Source organism: Melozone crissalis, unplaced genomic scaffold (genome assembly GCF_028551555.1).
Source record: "Melozone crissalis strain CALT ecotype California unplaced genomic scaffold, PUWL_Pcris_2 ptg000023l_1, whole genome shotgun sequence".
Lineage (NCBI taxonomy): Eukaryota > Metazoa > Chordata > Aves > Passeriformes > Passerellidae > Melozone > Melozone crissalis.
In genome coordinates this window covers 15,974,020-15,988,557 of record NW_026535801.1, presented here as the reverse complement: position 1 = coordinate 15,988,557, position 14,538 = coordinate 15,974,020, and the positions used below count along the sequence as shown (strand labels likewise).

Genomic DNA, 14,538 nt, shown 5'->3' with positions numbered 1-14,538 from the left:
AATATATATTCATAGGCATGTATGTATCAAAAGAATCCAACAGCAACTAAATCCAGCCTTCCTAAAGAGAGGCCTTCTCCTACTCTTCTGTCATGTGAAATTTGTATTGAATTACTTGCTCAGCGTGGGTGGACATTTCTAAGCCATGGTTTCATAATCACATAGCCACACAGCAGAGCCTTTTAACAGCAACTTCTTTAAATTTTCTGTGTTGCAGTGCATTCAGGATTGTTCTCCCTCCATTGCACAATCCAAGGCTGTATCTGCACCTGTCTTCACACATAAGGGTGTTGTGTTGACTTTGTGTCTGCCTGGATTACTGAAACACCCTGCTGCTTCAGCATAATGAGAGAAATATGCAATGGCTGGTTTCCCACAGGAGATGAGATAAACGTTCAAAACTCTGTAAAGGAATGTAAGAGAACCTGAGGTAAGGTCACATTCTTAAGCCCACTTAGAAGCAAAGCAGCTCTAGTATTAACTCTGGTAAAGTCAGACTTTAACGCTCTGATAAAACCTACTTTAACAATCCACACCGTGTAAAGCAAGCTACTTTTAATGGCTGAAAATAAAATAAAATAAGGTAACGCTTTAGCTTGCTTTCAAGTACATGAAATACTGTGTTTAGAAGGAGAAAATGACTAGTACAGTTGTTGAAATTAAACTCAGCTAAGAGGTTACTTTTCCATAACCAAAACCACCCTGCCGGGGCTGACAAAAGACGCCACCCCGAGGTGTTCTGGGGCAGTTTTGCAGCGGCTGCGCTGCAGGAAGCGAGGCTCTGGGGTTCCGGGGCTCCGCGCGAGGCGCGCCGAGCCAGCTCCGACAGCCCGGCCGCATGGCGGCTGCGGGCCGGGAGCCCGGGCGGGCGGAGCGCGGCGCTGAGGGAAGGAGGCGCCCGCGCCGGGCCGGGAGCAGCGGCCCGGGAACCGCAGCTCCCGCCATTCCCTTCGCGGGGCGCGGCCCGCCGACCCGGAGCAGGAAGCAGAGGATGGCGTCCCTTGACCCCAGGGCGGCACTGGAGAGCGAGCGGGGAATGATGGAGGTGAGCCGGCGCCGGGGAACCGGGAGCGGGCGGACGAGTGCTCGACCGCCTCAGCGGCCCCTGAGCGCCCGGCCGCGGGTGGCGGCTCCCGGCGGGGCGGGGCGGGCGGAGCTGCCGCGGGCACAGCCGGCCCCGGCCCCTCTCCGCCCCGGGCGGGGGGCCCGGCGGGAGACGGGGCGAGGCCAGGCGGGCACCGCGGGCTCCGCGGGCTCGGTGCAGCCGGGACGGGACCGGACCCGCGCCTTGCGGTGAGGCCACTGGTCAGAGGCCGCTCCTGCGCGGAGCTGCCGCCTCCCTCCCTGCTGTGGTAGCGCTGTGGGAAGGCGCTTGGCTGTGCCTCTGCTTAGGGGAGGGACTTGTTCTCCCCTGCCTGCCCAGCGCAGCTGCTCTCAGGTGAAGCGGGGGCTGAGGTGTTCATGGAGTGTATTTCGAGGAGCAGTTTTTATTGCCTTTTCACCCTTTTTATTTTACTTGTTGCGGTGCAAGAGTGACAATGTTTGGAGTGTCACTCTAGACACTCTGGAGAGTTTATCTGATGCCTTTGACGCCCAAATACTATCAGAATACAGCACTGATTTTTTTTTCTTTTAAATTATTTTTTTAAATTTTAATGTGTTTCATACCTTTTGGTTGTGTTGTTAAATATGATTGAAGATTTTCATAGTCTACCTGCTGTACACGGAGTAGTTCAATGAAGCCAAAACGAAGCATTGGTTCTAGAGACAGCTGCTAAAATAGCTTGATTAGAGTTTTACAAAGTCAAATATTAATATTTCTGCATGTAACTGGTTGTTTATACATTTGTTACAATTTAAAGGATTTTTTTGGTTGTAAAATATTTAACATTTATCTTGAACAGATAGTATTTATTTACTCTTAATCCAACAGTTTAACATAGTTGCAACTGTAAATATCTTAACCAAGGCAGAATTATGCAGTCTTTCCTTGAACATCTGAAAAATCCTTTGTGGATTTATAGCTGTAGTCCCTGTTTTAAAAAAATTAATGCTCTCAGGCAGTCCAGATTTTGGCAACATAAACAAGGCATCTACATAGTAGGTTTCCTTAATTTTATTAGCTTGTGGGTTAAGCTTAGCTTCAGATGGTAAGCAAGCTGTATATCCTCACACTACCCCTGAAAACTAGGGGTTTTTCAAAACACTGATATAAAGAGAATAGGTTTTCCTCTAAGACAACAGATTTTCCTCCGTCCTCCAACATACTGCAGTTACCACTCCTCAGCATCTTTGACATGGAACTAAACGTTGGCGTGTCTTTAATCTCCTTTTGGAGCAGTGGGTGGGGATGAATGGTTGTGGTGTCCCCTGCTGGCTGTGGAGCTGCCTCACTGCCTCACCCCTGGGGCTCCCTCCTCTGCGGTTGCTACACTTGCCACACTTGTAGCTTTATCATAACATTGTATGTCTACAGTAAGACTTAAAATAGCAGGAAGTTGACTTCAAGCAGGTAGAACAAGTGATTTTACATAAGGCATTCCTCATGAGGGATAGTTTTCTGTATTTTTCCTTCACTTTCTTTCAGATCCTGGCAGTATATAGGAAATAGAACAGGACTATTGAGATCAGTTGATCTGTCAAAAAACCTTTTCTCAGCTGCTGGATGAAAAGGTTTATTAGAACAGCTGGGGTTTCTTGTTTATTTTGTTTTTTATTATTATTACATAAATCGTAACACAATCGGAAGTAGAAGGAGTTTGGTGTTTTGGTGGATTATGTTGGTGGGGGGCTGCTTAAAGTTGAGCTATTAAGATAAGCTATTAAGATATTCCTTCTGACCATAACTGCTATTACAGCTCAAGTATTTTATCATGAGCAGTGCATAGTCTCAGAAAGGACAACAGTGTTTAGTACACAGGGCCCATGAGGAAGAAAGAAGAAACAAAGTTATTCCAGAAGGAATGGTTAACATTTATATAGGAAAGACTGTCAAAATTACTTCTATATTAATAAAAGATGTGCTGTAGACTTCAAAAAGATTTAGCCATTTGTTCAACTGTTTGCAAAATGGTACAGAAAAATTTACATGCCTTAGGGCATGGAAAACATGCATTATTAATGTTATTTTAAAAGGCTCTTTAACTTCCATGTTGCCAGATGGGATGAGAGAAGTGTCCTGCACTGCAAATGGCCTCCTGTTTGACATTTATTGCTTGCTAGTCTTGAGTCAGCTTTGGTGCATGAGGAAGGCTGGTGTCTCTAAGGTAGGTACTAAAGAACTGATTTAATGTTAACATTCCATAGCATAAAAGGCCTGTGTGACCTGAAAGTCCTTTGTGTTTGGACACCCCAAAGCATGGAACTGCTTGTTGCTGCAGTCATATTTTTATTTAAAATTGTGAGATTCAAAATTGATTGGCAGATCTTTTGAGTAATAAGGCTTCCTTTTCCAGCCTAGATAATTACTTTGTGTTGTATCGGTCTCATATGGGTTTTCTTACATATCTCTCTCGTCTTAATTGTTAAGGCAACTTAGGAAATTAAGTAATTAAATTAATTTGACGAGGTTACTGCTTAATAACTTAACAGAGTGTGTGCTCTGCTCATAAGTATAGTATTTGATTTCATTAATTAAAAGTTAGCCCCTTCTATCAAAGCTAAAACGTATTGCTAAATGTAACATTAAGGTAACCTAGTAAAGCAGAAGTTTCTTTTTAGAATGCAGCTTCATTTAAATCAGGTATTGGTCTATAGCTGAAACAGTTTAATGCTTTTAAAGAAGCTTGGACTGAAGGAAGAGCTTCAGTCTTTAAAATGTCTTTAAAATTACTGACTTTAAAATTTTTTTAAATTAATTAATTTTTTAAATTACTGACTTTAAAAATTTTTTACTTACAGATGTTTGAGAGAATCAAACGATCTGATGAAGCTTCTGCTTCTTCAGCACAAGGTAAGAAGTTGAAAAAGTTCAAAGAAGTTTTTGTTGCAGTTACATTTAAAAATGTGATAACTATCAATAGAAGTATTAGCTCATCTTGTAGTTCAATTGCTTACTTTGATTTCTTAAATTTCATTATGGAAGTTAGATGGAAGGAGTGACTTCTGAATCATCGACAAAGTTTCCATGTAGGTGTAATTCTCTTGTCCTGTTGTTAGCTGTTTGAGACACTTTACATTTTATCTCAGTAATCATGGATGTTGCAGTACCAGTGTAGATGGCCAAGTCTTGAACTTGGACAAATCAGTAGAAATACTCACTCACCTCAGATTTGAAACAGTAAAGCTTATTTTATGAAGTTGCTGGATGAACTTTAAAAACAAAAGGATCTCTTCACACTTTTTTGAACTTACTAAAACTTTTATCTTCCTTTAAAATAGTAGTTTTGACAAATGCAGTGTAAGAGAAGTAGCTAGATGCAGGTAAAACTCTCCATCTCCTTGATACTCTATTGGTTTTTGTCTTCTGTACATGTGTGTTTGGTTGGTTTATTTCTTGGTTGTTGTTTTTGTTTTTCTGTAGGAATCCAAAGACATGGTGCTGAGGGCTCTCCACGACAGGACAGCAGTAGCAGGTAAGTTAGGTGATGATCTAACTGGCATCCAGCTTACTGCTTACCAAAGTAAAATGGGAAGAATCTGCTTTTCAGCCTTATCTGTTACCTTATGTAATGGATGACAGTGACACAAAAGCGATTAAGTGTATGATTGGAGGTCCTTTGTATCTTACACCCATGTACTGGTAAAAACTGTGGGGAAGGTATGTTGTAGTGCCCCAAACTACCATGTGGGTGTCAAGTGTTTTTTGTCTTCTTTTATTTTAAAATACTAACAAACAGACGAATGAAAAGAAAAAATTGCCTTTTTCTTTTGAAGCAATTATTTTCAGATTTCAGCTAACTGTGCCTTTAGGCTGTTATCCTTTGTTCTGCATTTAAGAAAAAAGTTTTTTAGTGAAATTTGCTTGAGAATACTTTAAAATACATAGTCTCACCATTAAAAATACATAGTCTCACCATTACAGTTCTAAAAAGGAAACATTTATCTTGCAAATCTGTGTAGTAAGAGAGATATTTAGAATTTCAATGCTAAGGGCATGGATTAAACAACACAACATGCCTTGACAATATTATCTGCTTCTTTCAGTTTACACAGAAGAGGACAAGAACATCCTCGGCCTGGAGCATCCACTGTGCAAAGTAGACAGGGATACTGCAACTGTTGCCATGTACACTACAGTAATCTGGAACAGGTGAGGCAGCTTCTGCATGATTTGGCAGCAGATAGCAAGGAGTACCTAAGGCTTTATCAACTCATAAATATCAGTTTCTACACCACACAACCAAAACTGAGTGAAAAATGAGCTGTTTGTGAATTGCACGTTATGTGCCCTCAGGAAGATCCATTGCTTATTTGTTACCTCTTGTAGAACATGCTGATGGAGTGGCACACAGCTGCTTTTCCGAAGTGCCACACATTGCATCCATTATGGTTTTCTCTGTGTCTTTAATCTTGAGATCTCTATATATTTTAAAGTACTAGGGTTATAGTAATATCTTTGATATCAAGGCTGGAGACATTTGATCAACCGTTTTCAGTTCTTTTGTCAGTCTCCTGTCTTACAGACTTTTTTAATGAGAAAGTAGAAGCCTATTTAATCTTCTGCACTTAAGAAAATTCTTGTTAATTTGAGTGAATTGCAGGATGTTTGCTCATGTTAAGTTCAAGAATATTATAAGTAATTTATACATGTATTTATAGTATTTGTTCTGGTTAAGAGACTTGTAAGCAACTGTGGGATTTGTGAGAGTATTTGTACTAGTTAGAAGAGATTTGTCAGCAGCTACGAGAACCACTAATTTAAGTTCCAACTCAGAAAGATGCTTCAATACCTTTTTTGTATTATTTGAGACTGCCTAAACATACTTAAAAATCTCAATTAAGATTTTAAAATAGTAAAAGAAGATTTTTCTTTTTATTTCAATATTTTCATAGCAATGGTGTAACGTTTAACCTGGGAAGGAATTTTTAGGACTAGGCCTGTGTGTTAGCAGAAGTATTAGACTAATCATCTGTTGCATCTTTCCCCAGCACATTTTCAGCTCCCAGCACAGACATTTTACAACATACTGTAGGAATCGTACGGGTACCAGTAGCTTGATGGAGCGTTTTCTTCAAGATGTTTTGCAGCATCATCCCCACAGATACCATGACAGCAGGTATAATACAGAAGGCTTTTTATTTTAATATGTGTAAGTGGAATGCATGTTCCTGTGTTTATTCTACTGCTGAGCAGTAAATTTGGCTCATTTGAGGTGAAACTTGCCCATTGGAGACAATTGCTATTTATATGAAGACAAAACTTCACTAGTTATAGATTTCAAACACCACCACTAATAGCTTTTAAATATGAAGACCTTAAAAAGAAGGAATATATAGGTCAGCACTTACAATGGCAGATTGTACAATCTCACATGCATTTACAAATTCTTAAAATTTGAGCTTTTTATGTTTTATTCTAAATATTTTAATTCTGGGCCTTACATATATATATATATGCTTAGCAGTATATTTAATGTATGTTTTGAAAGGGCGTATAATTTTAGTTTGTTGATTATGTCAGGTAAGTATTTACATGTTTATTTTTTCATTAACAGTTTGCCTGTTCAGTTAATACTTGAATTACATTAATTGGCCAATTCATTAATGCTCAAATTTTGAAAAGTTCTCTTTATTTATCATGTGCATGTTTCAAGAGTGATAAGAGGATCAGTGTGTTAAATTTTTCTCTGTAGATGAAGGAAAATTCATTAAACCTCATTTGTAGTGTTTTGAAAGGCAGACAAAGATCCCAGTTTGATCCCAGTACAGTACAGTGTTTCTGTATATGCAGATCTGCTATGTGTCTTGACAAACAAGCAGAAGGGTGTTTTTGTTTGAAAGCACTCAAATACAAACATTGGTATTATCAGGGATGTGCCAGAACTAGCTAATATGCATGTCTATGCCAGACTAGCCCAGGATATGATGTACACGTCACTACAAGTAAAGAAATTGTCCTCCCATCTTAAATAAATAGATTTTATCGCACTGTCGAGAACATTCAGCATTTGTTGCTGTGGAGAAAATATAGGATTCACTTTAGACAGGCTTCTCTGGAGGTGTCACTAATACAAGGTTTGGTGGTGAACAAAACCTACTAACAAGGAAAAACAATCTACCCAGGTTCCTCTAAGTTGCTGGTAGAAGGAATAGAGTGAGAAAAATAATATACAAAATCTAGATTAAGTTGGAGGAAGGAGTGGTAAGTACTCGCAAATCTAGACAGAGTTTGGAGGAAGTAAAGCAAAGATGGAAAAGAAAGCATGAATAGATTTATGCTGTGGTCCTGCTCTGAAAAGAAAGTTATGGTCTTAACTGACACTTGAGGTAAGATTTTGATTCTCTTCTTTCTCATGTTAAAACACTTGGGTTTTTATACAGTTTCACAAGTTCTTTAAATAACTGTTTTTGCTGTTTAGCCGAATTTATAAAAGGGATCTTTATGTGTAATTTTAAAAGATTATGGAAATATTTGTAAGACTTGATTTGTTTTACAGAACCAGTATACCTAGTAGTTATGTGGAAAAAGGAAAAATTCACCAGAGCTTTGCCTTATACTGAATTTCAAAGGATATTGTTGTTCTCCCCCAGTAAAAAAACAAAACAAAACCAAACACCCACAAACCATCAAATCATTTCTTCCTCCAAACACTTGGTATGTAAGTTTTTTACCTAAGGAAATAGTATTGAGCATTTTAGAAAGTAAATCTTCATTCTACTTAAGGGGGTAATTTGTAGCAAAACTGTCAAAAGTTCCTAACTACATAAAACTCTTGTTCTGTTCTCTTCCCCCAGGGACATTTGCTTAAAAGTAATTTTTGAGAAGTGCTTGTAGGCTGTAAACTGAGCTAGAGACCTAGGAGTTTGTTATAGTTTCTCCATATGAAAATTTATTTAGTTTTATATTCAGTCTTTCAGCAAGGTCCAGGTGCCAGGATGCAAAGATGTTTTGCACAAAGATGGAAGAGCCCTGAAGTTAGGAAGTTAAAAGATTAATTCTGTTGCATCTGGCATTCCCTTTAGGTCCTATTTCAGAGCTTAGGTGACCAAGAATTCATGCTAGGGCAAAGCAGCATTTCAGATGATAGGCATTGTTTGATCATCTGATGTATTTGATTACTTTGCATTCATATAGTAATAATTCTTTTTAAATGTTTCATTATATGACATTTCTCTTGCTTACTCAGTCCTCTATGCCTTAACTATATGTAGTCTCAGTTATATAACCAAGGAAATTACTGTACTGTGACTATAAAATTTGTTCACAATACTTCTGTTAGCTGATGTCTGCCATGTATTAAAGTAAGCATCCATTTGGGTCTCACAAGATGGTTATAATTTTTGAGTGAAACAGAATATTCTCTTCTTCAGTTATATTTACATATTTTAAAAATTTTTTCCATTGAATTTGCCTGGCTGCTACACATTAAAGCCTGTGGGTTCCTATGTTGCACAGGAAAAATAGTTCATATCTGCTAGCTGTGTTAATTCTGGAAGACACAAACCCTTGTGTTTGAGGCAGTCTTAAAGACAGAACTGCCAGTTACAGAATATATAGAAATCTGTTGTCACAGCAAGGCTGAACAATCCTAACTTGGCTTCTTGCAGGAGTGAGTCAGAAGCTGTGATGTCTGTGAGAAACAGTAAACATGGAATTCCATGGCCACATGTGCAGAGTTCCTATCAGGCAGCCATGTGTTGTAGGGAAAAGGGCATTTATACTCAACAATGGTTTTATGCTGTGTCCTATTATTATGTTCCATTTATTATGTTCCATTTCTCTACAAGGCTCAATTTTAAGTAATGATAGTATGATCAGTGAAATCATCTCTTTTTAGGCTTAGCACTTCAAACAAAGGAAATAACTTCAAACAAAGGAAATATCTAAATGTCTTTACTTTTTCTGCTGTGCTGTATTTATAAAATTATTGTAATCTATGTTTGGCCATTCTTAATTGATGATTGCATAAAGAGGGGGCTAAACTAATGCCCAAATTGTTATCTTTAGCTTCGTGGAGCATTTTCCCCTCCATAATTAAAAAAAATTTAATATCTCTGGGATGCATAGAACAACTGTAGTAATTTCACTTTGTTCATTATTAGTGATGCAGTCTAGGTCATGACTCATAAAAAACCCCCACACTGCTGTTGTTTGAACCATTTTTAGCATATTTACACTATTTATCTAAACTGGTTTTTCTTCCCTCCCCTTTAGACCAACCTATGATGACATGCCATTCCCCGTCACTCTGGAGCCTCCTAGGATTTCTTGCCTGTCCTCAGAAGAGATGCAGAAAAAGAAGAATAGTGAGAAACAGGAGATTTCCAGCAAAGACCAGGAGTCTGTTCATGAAATAGGCTCTTCTGTTCCATGCCTGTCTCATGAGGGCACAAAGAAAACTTCTCTTACGCAAGCAGGTTTGCAAAAACTTCAAAGAGGCCAGGAATGTGTTCCAGGGATATCCCAGCAGTCTGCTGGCATTTGTAGTGATAAGAAATGGGTAAATCTGAAACATGCCCGAATTGCAGGTCATAGCCGTGAAGGTCAGTCTACAGCTGTGAGCCCTGTAACTCAGCAGTTTTCTCTCAGCCCTACAAGCCACAGTTCCTCTGTTAATCCTAGAGCAGGAAAAAATGTTAGGGATTTGGCAGCATCAAATCTGTTTCTGCGAAGAGGATGTGATGAAAGAGCAGTGGAGGTCTGCAGTAGGGATGTGTTATTGAACCCACGCTTGAATCCTGCTCCAGCACTGGTTCACCCAAAATGCCCTTCAGTTTCTCATCAGAATCCTACACACAGCCACAGCAATTCTTCCTTTATTACCTCAGGTCAATCTCTCTCAAAGCGAGATAGTTTACGAACTCAGGATGAAACTTTGGTGTCTGATCTCCATCTCAGGGATACTGTGGGTATCAGCAGCTCCCTAGATCTTGGGACATCCCCACAGCTAGCAAGATGCAAAAACATAAAGACAAACAGACGGGATGAAAGTTCAGTGGATGAAACTATTGAAGATGTAATTGTGAAATACTGCCATGAAACTACATCTGAAGAAATTTGTTTCAAAAAAGAGAATAATCCCAGTGTACCTTTTTCATCACTTCTGGACCATACTAATTTAGAGGGCTCTGAAATGAGTTTTGACTGTGATGCACCAATTCAGGTAGGAACAGATTTACCCAAGGCAGCTATAAAAGATATAGAATTCCTGAAAGAGGTCCAAGTATGTTTGCAAGATAAGGACTATGGAACACATCTCTCTTCTGTTTTAAAAACTGAGTCATTAGAGAAAATAGAAGCAGTGAAAAAGGACATTGTAGTTCATGCCGAAGAACCAGTTCTTCCAGCCCTGCCTCACGTGCCTCCTTCTTTTGTGGGAAAAACTTGGTCTCAAATAATGTATGAAGATGATATAAAAATTGAAGAACTTGTGCGTGATTTCAGGGAAGGTCGTTTTCGCTGCTACTTTAACAGTGAATCCTCAGCCAATTGTACAGGGAAGAGAATGAAGAAAAAAAAGCAGAAGGATGAAAAAAGGATCAATATTATTGAGAGTAATAGAACAGAAAGTGCGCCAGTTAAAGCACTGCCAGAATTTAATGATGCTTTAAGTGGTGGCTCTGATTTTGATAACCCGTCTTTAGCCTCAGATACACTATGCAACCCACAAATTGTAAAAAGGCCTAGGAAAAGGACATGGCGCCTGGCTTCAAGGTGTCAGGTGGTTAAAGTCAGCCATGGCACCCAAACAAGTCTGCTGAACTACCCTGTGGCAAAAAGGAAAATGTCTAGAAGGGAATCTGATCCAGCTGATCAGAAAGCAAGCATTGCATGTCTGGAGAATGAAAAAACTCCAAACATGAAAACTAGACTATGTGCCCTTAAACTTCCAGAGTCCTATAGCAAGATCATGAGCCCTGTACAGCCCAAGACAGTGGTGTATGTACTCTCATGCCCAGAGGTAAAACAGTGCAAAGGTAAACCTATAGATATTCCCAAAATGAGGAAAAACCATCACTCCACAGATAGCAAGGACTCTGTAAGATATAAATACAAACAATGTTCTCTCAAATATTATGACCCACTGACAAATCGAATTCTGAAAACACCTCCTAAGAGTACAGCTGGAGAAAAGGCCAAAAAGCCCTCTCATGTTCGACAGCTTTTCAGAAGTCTCAGCTTTGATGCAAACATGAAGAAACTAGCTGATACACAGAGGGAAAGCACACCATCAAAGTCACTCAATCGGTCAGACTTCTGTAGTTCTTCTTCAGCATCTTTCCTGCCAGATCGAGATAAAGGGAATGATGCAGCCTCAAGTCAAAAGGCAGATGGACCATCTGTTGCCACAGAAAAAACAGATTGTCTTGTATCTGAGAACTCTTTTAAACACCTAATCATTTCACCTTTGAACTCTGTGATAGAAGGAGATTGTAGATTAATTCCATTTAATAGAATTACCAAAACTCCTCTGACCTCCATCAGGAGTGAGTGGTCAGAGAGGGAGACTCCAAAAGCAATATGGAAGAGAAAAGAAGGCACTAACAAAGAACCAGTTTTTTCCAGAAAGGCTGCAGGATCTAAGTCTGTCAGATGTACTCTTGAGAGGAGAGGAAACAGAGTAACCACAGGCAAACAAACGTCCAGAACTAAAAAACAGCAGAAAGAGGGTATGAGAAGACAACTTCAGCCTTGTGCCCAGAAATCTGCTTTCTCCATCCAGAGGTACCAGACAAGGAAAACTACAGTGGGAAAGCACCCTAAGAAAGAGAAGCCAGATGCTAAAAAATTAAAGGTGAGGAGGAAACCAAAAAGGGCCTTTCTGAACTCAACAGTTGTAACAGGGATTCCTGAAAAAAGGCAGAAAGTCACATCAGAATCTTTTCCCAAGAAACCAGAGCAAGCTTCCTCCAAAGTCAGGAGCTGGGAAGTCAGTGGAGATCGGGGTCATCCTGGCACTGTGAACCGGCCCTCTAGAAGAACCTCTGCTGTACCATTGCTTCGAAACTGTCTTGTTCTACCAGGTGAGAGCTAGCTACCAAAAGAACTTTTTTTTTCTTTTTTTTTTTATAGCCAGCACCTGGAAGAAGGAAGGAGGAAGAAAGAAGGCCATAGACAATGCAGTTGAAGTGCTAGAGATCCAGAAAGTGCAAAGCCAGTCTAATGTGAAATAAATAAAACTGTAAACTCAGCTCTTGTTCCTGGAATATGGGGACACAATTTATTGCACTGTTCTACTGTGTAAAGCTGCAGAAGTTGTGGATTTGATTTAAAAGCACTTATAATCATATTTACTAGTCTTCACCTGTACATCAGCAAAATGACCTTGAATGGTATCATATTGTTATTATGGTATTATCAGTGCGTGACAGTGCACTATAATAAGGTGATTTAGAAGCTGTGTTAATTAATTGTGCCTATTTAAATTTTTTCACGTAATTCTAAAGTGCAGAAGATGACTCACTTGCTATGCTAGAAATTTAATGAAGATAATACATCAATCAGGGCTGAATTCTCTGTATGTATTTTGTGTTTGTGTATACGTGCACCTAATTCAACACATAATATATACTTGCCTGTGGAATGGCATTAAAATTAATACAGTATGATACAATTCAGATCAATTCAATGGTTTCTTGAAATGAAATATGATTTTACACATTTTTGTATTGACTTCTTTGTTCCTGAAATCATGTCCAAAGCTTTTTTTTTTTTTTGACTGAAAGTCACTGTGGGCTCTCATCAAGCAATAATGGACCATGCTGGTAAGGAAAAATGTCTCCTTAGGGGACTGTTCAGATGGTGGTAGCTGAAGTGAAATCTTGAATTCTAAAAGAAGTACAGGGTTATGTTTGAGGGCTTTTATTTTTGTTTTTAATAACTTGTTGATTAAGTTTGTAGGTGAATTTCACATTCCTTAGTGAGGGGGATGGAAAAGTTATAATGCAAACAAATAGCAGCAAGTTGTTTCAGAATGTCAGCCTTGAGTTTGGGGTACTGTGCTTTTCTGGCTTTATTTGGTGTAGTGTTGGTTAAATTTTTATGGACTAGAGTTCAAACTTTCTAAATTTTCAGGAAAATATTTAAATAAACCTAGCACAGCATCCATCTAAATGTGTTAGAGTTCAAATATTTGGTTAAAAAACCTGGTTGACTAAAAATTGTATTCCACAGAGATTCAAGTTTGGCTCCTGATGTTCCATTTACTATGGTTTTATGGGAAAAAAACCCCAAACCCATGGTGTTTTAGCTTAGTTTTCTTTCTTTTTTTAATAGTTGTTATGATGGCAGTTTATTTGGTGTGGTTAGGAGACATGAAGCCAGTCTCACGGGTGTTTCTGTGCTTTAAAACCTAAGATTAATGGTTCATTTCCAGTAAATTAAGCACGCAGTTAAACATCATCATAATCCAGGATTTGGTTTTCAAATCTTCAATTTGATACATTATATAATCTATTTTACCTTCATAAATTCTCTAGTGGTACAGTACTTTTTTCAGAACACAAGAAAAACATGGAAAAGAGTAGACCCTGCTGTCTCTGGCATTGAACATATCTGTACATTTTCCCCCCAGAAAATAAAACCATTCTTGATTCTTCATTCACTTCTTTCTGAAATGCCAAGGGTCACAGATTTGGGCTGAGATAAAGGTGGACCTGGAAATGGTTTATTTTAATATACAGTATGTGAAGGAAATATCAAAGCTGTCATCATGAACCACATGTTCAGAGAATATTTTGAGGATGTTTTTAATGTATATGCATATTTCCTAAGATAAATAAAAGATGTGCATGTGTCAGCTGGAAAGTAAGTTCCTTTACAAGTCAAATATGGTCTGACATATTTTTTTTATTTGTTTTGTTTTAATTTATTTTATTTTTTATATAAGAGTTGATTTCTTTGGACGAATTTTCCTATGGTTGTCAGTAGACACAGAATCTTATGACTGTATTGCAAGTCACTGGAAAATGAAGGGCTGTAATATAAATTTTTAAAGCCCTCAACTAATTGTGCCTGTATAATTTAATATTTTGTCTAATATAAAACTGATGTTTTTAAAGCAAAGTTTTAAAGGAATGGTTTTTATAGAAAGGCTAATTTTTAGATAAAGCAAAAGAAGATTTTTAAATAAAGTTTGTTTTAAAGCAAAGCTTTAACTATAGATAAGTCCCATTCTAACATATTTTTATGATACAAGAATGTTTTCCTAACTTCTTCCATCTTATTTTTCACAGTATTTCACACGTGAAGAGCATGAATTATTCTGTGTGTGAATAAGTTTTAATGCACATTGTACTTTAAGAACACTAGTGTGTATTTGTTTAGAGTCAAAATACTGTTCTCCATACTCATTCAGTGTACATTTGTCTTATTCCAGTGCACAACTTTTCCTTGAAATCTTGAGTAATAAAGATGTGTTGAGGACTATAAAATTA

At 38.4% G+C, this 14,538-nt stretch overlaps 1 protein-coding gene across 1 annotated transcript; it reads left to right on the top strand.

Moving 5' to 3' along the window:
- Nucleotides 1-1,019: 1,019 nt before the first annotated feature.
- Nucleotides 1,020-13,118, top strand: ZDBF2 (zinc finger DBF-type containing 2). The gene is made up of 8 exons (XM_054278421.1): nt 1,020-1,045; nt 3,160-3,266; nt 3,901-3,952; nt 4,523-4,574; nt 5,146-5,251; nt 6,091-6,218; nt 9,317-11,897; nt 12,176-13,118. The coding sequence occupies exons 2-8, from the start codon at nt 3,165-3,167 to the stop codon at nt 12,215-12,217; spliced, it is 3,063 nt and encodes a 1,020-aa protein (XP_054134396.1). The 5' UTR covers nt 1,020-1,045; nt 3,160-3,164; the 3' UTR covers nt 12,218-13,118.
- Nucleotides 13,119-14,538: the final 1,420 nt, after the last annotated feature.